The sequence below is a fragment of the Sinocyclocheilus rhinocerous genome, unplaced genomic scaffold, assembly GCF_001515625.1.
Source record: "Sinocyclocheilus rhinocerous isolate Xijiao unplaced genomic scaffold, SAMN03320098_v1.1 scaffold4067, whole genome shotgun sequence".
NCBI lineage: Eukaryota > Metazoa > Chordata > Actinopteri > Cypriniformes > Cyprinidae > Sinocyclocheilus > Sinocyclocheilus rhinocerous.
The window spans coordinates 34,432-41,671 of record NW_015644646.1 but is presented as its reverse complement, the minus strand read 5'-3'; the positions used below and the strand labels follow the sequence as shown (position 1 = coordinate 41,671).

Below are 7,240 nucleotides of genomic sequence, written 5' to 3'. Positions count from 1 at the left end.
AAAGGTTAAGGGTAGGGTGCGCTACACAATTTGGGGGCTCGTCCGAGATACTACTTCCTGTTACCATCATGAAGACAAAAGATTGAAAGCAAGAGCTGAGTTATATTTTAAGTGTCAATAAGTCAATTGATAATTATCTGCCTGAAGTTTCAGCATGGCCTTTGGAAGTAGCCCTCTTCTGCTCGCTGAACTCTCCAAGTGGTGTAAGGAGGCAGAGATTGAGGAGACTCATGCAATACTGTTGATTGGAGTACCTGCAACTACTGAAGTAGCAAGTATTGAAGATACTGTTCAGACTGTAAAAGTCTTGGGAAGAGTGCGGGTTAGAGACTCGAAATGGTGCTTTTTGAGTGTCGTGAGGTCATCGACCCTGCCCGTATTCCAGCTGAACTGCTGCGGCCAGATGGAGAAGAGTCATGCAAAGTTGTAGTGGCACCTGTCGATGTTTCAGCCTCTGAGTTTTCCAAGAAATTGTCGAAGTTCTTAATGGATGAGGGAAAGTCTATGACTGATATACAGGCCTTATTCTCTCCACAGAGTTCCAGTTCCCCTGAGTCCATTATACGTGCCGTGGGTGAACTTCTGGAGAAGACAACGAAACCATCAGGTGAAACGAATGCTTATCGACGACTACGTATCTTTTCTGGCACTGTTCCAATACCGACTGAAGAGGAAAGTCTAGAAAACTGGATAGAACAGGCCAGATTAATGACTGAGGAATGTGAGTGTTCTGAGAAGGAAAAACGGCGAAGAATAATGGAAAGCGTGAAAGGGCCAGCCCTTGACATTATCAAAGCTGTTCGATTTTCAAGTCCTGAGGCCAGTGCTTCTCAATATCTTGAAGCGTTAGAAAACATATTTGGAACCTCTAAGTCAGGGAAAGATCTATACTTTGCCTTTAGTCTCTTACGTCAATTCCCCGGGGAAGCTTTGTCTGACTTCCTGCGTAGGATGGAGAAATCCTTAACGAAAGTGGTGCAGAGAGGAGGATTGAGTCTCCAGATGATGGACAGAACAAGGGTTGAACAGCTGATTAGAGGGGCGGTTGAGTCGGATCTGATGCTTCTGCAGTTTAGACTGAGGGAGCGAAGAGAACAGCCACCCATTTTCTTAGCACTGCTAAATGAAATCAAAGAAGCCGAGGAGAATGAAGCCGCTCGCCATAAAATCAATGCATCCATGAAGCCCATACAGCTGAAGCAGGATGATAAATTAGACTCTGTAATCCGAGAACTCCAAGCAGAAATTCAGGAGCTAAGATCCAGATTTGGGGAAGATCCAAACACCGTTTCTGTTTCTTCCATGAGGATTGATCCGAAAGACAAGCAGGAGAAGAAAAGAGCTGATACCCATGGAGAGTCTGAAGTACAAGAATTAAAGAGGCAAGTTCAACAACTGCGCCGGTATCATAACAGAATCCAGGAGCCCTTATGCCTCGCCAATAGTTATTGCTCGGAAGAAAAATGGAACCATCCGTATGTGCATAGACTACCGGACTTTGAATTCCAGAACAATTCCTGACCAATATACCACTCCCAGGATAGATGATGCGGTGGACTGTCTATCTGGAAGTAAATGGTTCTCTGTCTTAGACTTGCGAAGTGGCTATAACCAGATTGAGATGGCTGACAAGGAAAAAACAGCGTTCATCTGTCCTCTGGGTTTTTACCAGTTTGAACGCATGCCACAGGAAATCACGGGGGCTCCAGCCACATTTCAGCGGCTAATGGAGAGAGCCGTGGGAGATATGCATCTTCTCCAGGTCATCGTATATTTGGACGACCTCATAGTCTTTGGGCGTACATTAGAAGAGCGTGAGGAAAGGCTGCTGAAAGTGTTGGATAGGCTGGAAGAATATGGGCTCAAAGTGTCTATAGACAAGTGCCAGTTTTGTCAGCCACAAGTCAAATATGTGGGACATATTGTATCTGCTGTCGGGATAGCTCCTGATCCTGAGAAGGTGAAAGCCGTGTCTCACTGGAAGATGCCACATGATTTAAAGTCCCTGAGGTCCTTTCTAGGATTTTGTGGTTTCTATCGCCGCTTTATTAAGAACTACTCTGCCATCGTGAGACCCCTGACTGACTTGACTAAAGGTTATCCCCCTGTCAGAGGTCAAAATAAAGCTTTACAGAAAGGCAAGTACTACCAAGAGTCAGAGCCATTTGGTGAGCGCTGGGACCAAAGGTCAAGTCAAGTCAAGTCACCTTTATTTATATAGCGCTTTTAATATCTGGAGCATGAGGAGAGCATGAGGAAAGGCTGCTGAAAGTGTTGGATCGGCTGGAAGAATATGGGCTCAAAGTGTCTATAGACAAGTGCCAGTTTTGTCAGCCACAAGTCAAATATGTGGGACATATTGTATCTGCTGTCGGGATAGCTCCTGATCCTGAGAAGGTGAAAGCCGTGTCTCACTGGAAGATGCCACATGATTTAAAGTCCCTGAGGTCCTTTCTAGGATTTTGTGGTTTCTATCGCCGCTTTATTAAGAACTACTCTGCCATCGGGAGATCCCTGACTGACCTGACCAAAGGTTATCCCCCTGTCAGAGGTCAAAATAAAGCTGTACAGAAAGGCAAGTACTATCAAGAGTCAGAGCCATTTGGTGAGCGCTGGGACCAAAGTTGCACAGAGGCCTTTCATAACATTATCGATTGCCTTACCCATGCTCCAGTTCTGGCATATGCAGATCCAGCTAAGCCCTATGTCCTACATGTCGATGCAAGCCTGAGTGGTTTAGGCGCCGTGTTGAATCAGGAATACACAGACGGACTGAGACCTGTCGCCTATGCCAGCCGTAAACTGAGTGCTGCGGAACACCACTATCCCATTCATCAGTTGGAATTCCTGGCACTCAAGTGGGCTGTTGTGGATAAATTCCACGATTACTTGTATGGAGCAAAGTTCACAGTTAGAACGGATAACAATCCCCTCACCTACGTTCTGACAAGCGCTAAGCTTAGTGCTACTGGGCATCGATGGCTGGCTGCCTTAGCCACTTATGACTTTAGCCTTCAGTACAAGCCAGGGCGTCACAACATCGATGCGGATGTACTGTCGCGCTATCCCTCTCCCACTGACCTGTCGCACGAATGGGTGGACCTACCAAGCTCTGGAGTAAGGGCCATCTGTCGGTTTGCCGATAATCCCAACTCCAATGAATCCTGCAGTAGACTGGTGGATCAGTTAGGTGCTACTCCAGACGTCATTCCCTCTGTGTATGTTTGTCCAGTACAGCTAGAAATAGGACACAAGGAGCAGTTGTCAAACTCTGACTTGAGACTAGCACAAGAGCAAGACCCCATCATTGGACGGGTGAAGCAGGAAGTGGCGAAAGGGCATATACTTACCACTCCAAAGAATCCTAACCCCTTTGAGACAACAGGGTGCAAAATTGAACATTCGACAAAATCTCCTGTACCGAATTACAAAAAGCACATGTGGGAGGGAGAGACAGCAACTAGTTTTACCAGAAAAGTACCAGGCCCAGGTGCTACATTCACTGCATGATAAATCAGGTCACCTTGGAATTGAGAGAACCACAGAACTTTGCAAGGATCGTTTTTACTGGCCACGCATGAACAAAGACGTGGAACAGTATGTGAAGGAATGTGGACGATGTATCGCTAGGAAGACTTTACCTCAAAGATCTGCTTACTTGAATCACATCACGAGCAGTGGCCCACTCGATTTGGTCTGCATCGATTTCCTGTCTATTGAACCTGACTCGAAGGGAATCTCCAACGTTCACAGATCATTTCACCCGCTATGCTCAGGCATATCCTTCCAAACACCAGAAAGCGTTAACAGTGGCCAAGATCTTTGTTGAGAAGTTCTTCATACACTATGGTTTGCCAGCACGCATTCACTCCGACCAGGGGAGTGACTTTGAAGGTAGGCTCTTCAAAGAACTCCTTGGAATCCTGGGAATTCGCAAGTCCCAGACCTCGCCGTACCACCCTCAAGGAGACCCACAGCCCGAGCGTTTCAATCGAACTCTTCTTTCCATGCTGGGTACCCTGGATCCTGCCAGGAAGAGCAGGTGGAGCCAAAGCATCAGTCAGTTGGTGCATGCGTACAACTGTACCAAAAATGAAGCAACTGGTTACTCACCTTATTATCTGTTGTTCGGGAGAGAGGCGCGACTTCCAGTGGACATATGCTTCGGGACTTCAGCGGATGGGGAGAGTGGGATGAAACATCAGCAGTATGTCGAGAGAATGAAAAAAGAGCTGCAGCATGCCTACCAGTTAGCCTCTGAGAGTTCCCTGAAGACACAGCAAAGGAACAAGAGACTGTATGACAGTAAAGTGAAACATCAGACTTTGGAGGAAGGAGATCGGGTGCTTATAAAGAACCTGGCCATCACAGGAAAGCACAAGTTACAGGATCGCTGGAACTCCTTACCCTACCTTGTCATGGAGAAGTTGCTGAACTTGCCTGTGTATAGGGTAAAACCTATACACAAAAAAGACTGGCACAGGGAGTGTCAGGACGTTGCACCGAGACCATTTGTTACCTATTGGAGATAGAGTGAGGATGTACTTACCTGATGAGAGGATGGATGTCCAGCGTCCAGTGGTAACCAGGGCAAGAGCTGTGGAGAGAACACAAAGAGAGCAATCAGCACAAGATCGTTGTGATTCAATAAATCACTCGGATAGTGATGACAGTAGTGTGTGTGAGTATGTTCCAGTTCCACAAGGGAGACCTGTCAGGCAGATGCACACCCCCACATTAAACACAGAGAATGTACAGGTCCATAAAAGCCATGAAAGGGTTCCTAATCAACTGGAAGTGATAGGAGATCTATCTGAGTGTGAAGCAGAAAGCATCTCTCTGCCAACACCTGATCGAAATGAGGATCTGGAATCAGAAGAGGGAGACAGGCAATTCATGAATGCCCCTAAAGCAGCAGAAACTGAACGAGTTGATTTTCGTCCAAGGAGAGAAGTAAAACCAGTGAAAAAACTGAGTTATGATGAACTGGGGCAATCTACGGACAGACCCTTAACCCTGGTATATAGGGGTATGGTGGTGCAAGTTGAAGATTTCCCAAGAAAAATTAATGTTTGCCAAACATTGTGGTGCCACCCTTTGGCCCAGTGTCCCCAATGTTATAGTTTGAGTGCTAATCAAACATCTAGAGCCATAATACTGAGGTAGTGGGCTAGTCTCATGGGGACATGAGTCATTAAGCACGGGAGAGTGTAACCCAGTGCGGGTTATTATTAAGCACATTAATACCTTTTCCCATGTAATGTGATATTTATAAGGTTTTATGAGTCAGATAGTATTCTAACAGTCTGTGTGCTCAGTTGATGCACTCAGGAACTGTCCGTTTAAGAGTTACGGTGAACTATAAAGTTTGTTTGTGATGCACTTGCTCAAAACGTGTTGTGACCCAGCATGTTTGTTCCTTCTTTCGTGATTTGTTATTTTTTTAGCTGTCGTCGTGGGTGAGACACGCGCCGCCATCCTGCTGACTGCCTGTGAGACTACAGGACGATCTGCCGCTTCCAAGGAGAGGATCGCGGATTTCAGCTGCCTTAAAAAGGGGGTTCAGGTGATCTGTTTGATTGGTTTTGGCTCATTTGAGTGAAGAGGCCATTTGCTGTTTTCTAGGCCCCCACGCTCCCCAGCAACGTTACAGGCCTGCAACGGGGTGGGTTGTGTGACTGTGAGTGTGTGTGGGCCCACATATATATATATATATATATTGACGGTTATTATCTTTTATGTTCTACTTACATACAGTAAGTGAAGTTTGGGGTTTCATACTGTTGTTTGGTGTTATTGAAACAACCTAAGTGTATTAGGGGTTTTGAATTTTCCTCATCTCTTTCATATTGTGTCTGCTGTTATTTTTGTTGCTAATTGAGTACCATTTTAATGTGAAATTCATTAATTTGGGTCAAATGTCATTTTCATAAGACTGTAAGTACTGAACCGTTTTTTTTTTTATAGGTATTTATCCAAAGTAAAATACACAACATACATTTGGGTAATTCCTTCCAGTCTTTATTGAGACATACATTCATTTATTTCAAGTTTTCCCTGTTGGTTGTAAATAAATCAAATTGTTAACTTTTTCATTCTTACCTTTTGTGTTGATTAAGGCTATTCTCTGTTGGTTTAATTCCCATGCTGTATAGGAATATTACTGTAGGAGTATAAACCTAGTTAATCTGGGTTACAGTAGCCAAATAGGGTAATAGGAGGAATATTAATATATAGTCGGGAGACACACTGTCAGAAACCGGTGCTCCGCCCTATTAAAGGTTAAGGGTAGGAGGCACTACACATAAATCTATTGTTTTATTTAAACGCGTCATCGCGTCCGATATTCATTTAGCTTTTTCGCGCTCAGTGTGGAAAGGCCTTAAGAGAGTAAGAGATAACAGGTTGTAATAAATTTTGCGTGGGGATGGTGGCAAAAGACTAAACTTCAAACAAAGTATTGCCAAAACAAAGTGGTATTTATCGTACAACCATGCAGAAATCAATAATAAGAAAAAGATATATATAATAAACTATTTACACAGCAAATCCAATTAACAAACCAAAACAAATACTTAAACCTAAAGGAAAAGGAATGCAAATGGCACCAAAGGAAAGAAAATAACAAAACCCAACTACCTTACAATGAAACCTCTAAACTAACTAAAAAGAAAAGAAAAGATCTAACTAAGATAACTAACTGCTCTAACAACCAAAACTTACAAGTGTGTGGCACTCACTTCTAACCTGGTGTTTCTCTACAGTAGTGTTTCTGCATGATGCACTGTGTAGGTCACGTGACATCTTCTCTGTCCTCTTCTACCTGGGATAAGGGAAACTCGATCAGAAATCATAGAACAAATTACAAAATGCGTAATGGCATAGCAAGGGGGATAACGTTAAACACACTGTAACTGTCACTAAGACAACAAACAATCACCAAGGCTAGAAAGACAGCAAACAGAAAAACAAACAAAGTAGGAGCACAAGAGACAGACCGTTCACTCGAGTGTCCTTTTAAACTGTAGCAGGAGATCTTGTTTAGCAGCGAGGGAGGCGACATCACGCAGGTTAATAATGATTGACATCTGGCCGGACGAATGGCAATCCAGAGGGATGAGCCTAAGAAATTGACAGACCAAGAGAGAGGGAGAGCACAAAAACACACAGGCACACCTATTGGGCCGAAACAGAACCTTCATAGTAAATAAGCACTGTAGAAACACAGTATGATGCTGTT

General features: G+C 44.3%; 1 protein-coding gene across 1 annotated transcript; it reads left to right on the top strand.

The window, feature by feature from the left end:
• The first annotated feature begins 336 nt into the window (after positions 1–336).
• LOC107758765 (paraneoplastic antigen Ma1 homolog) lies at positions 337–1,521 on the top strand. The gene has a single exon (XM_016576579.1). The coding sequence runs from the start codon at positions 337–339 to the stop codon at positions 1,519–1,521; it is 1,185 nt and encodes a 394-aa protein (XP_016432065.1).
• Positions 1,522–7,240: the final 5,719 nt, after the last annotated feature.

What these genes read in the sequence shown, in the direction of transcription:
- LOC107758765 (XM_016576579.1), top strand. Translation starts at nt 337, where the DNA reads ATGGTGCTTTTTGAGTGTCGTGAGGTCATCGACCCTGCCCGTATTCCA.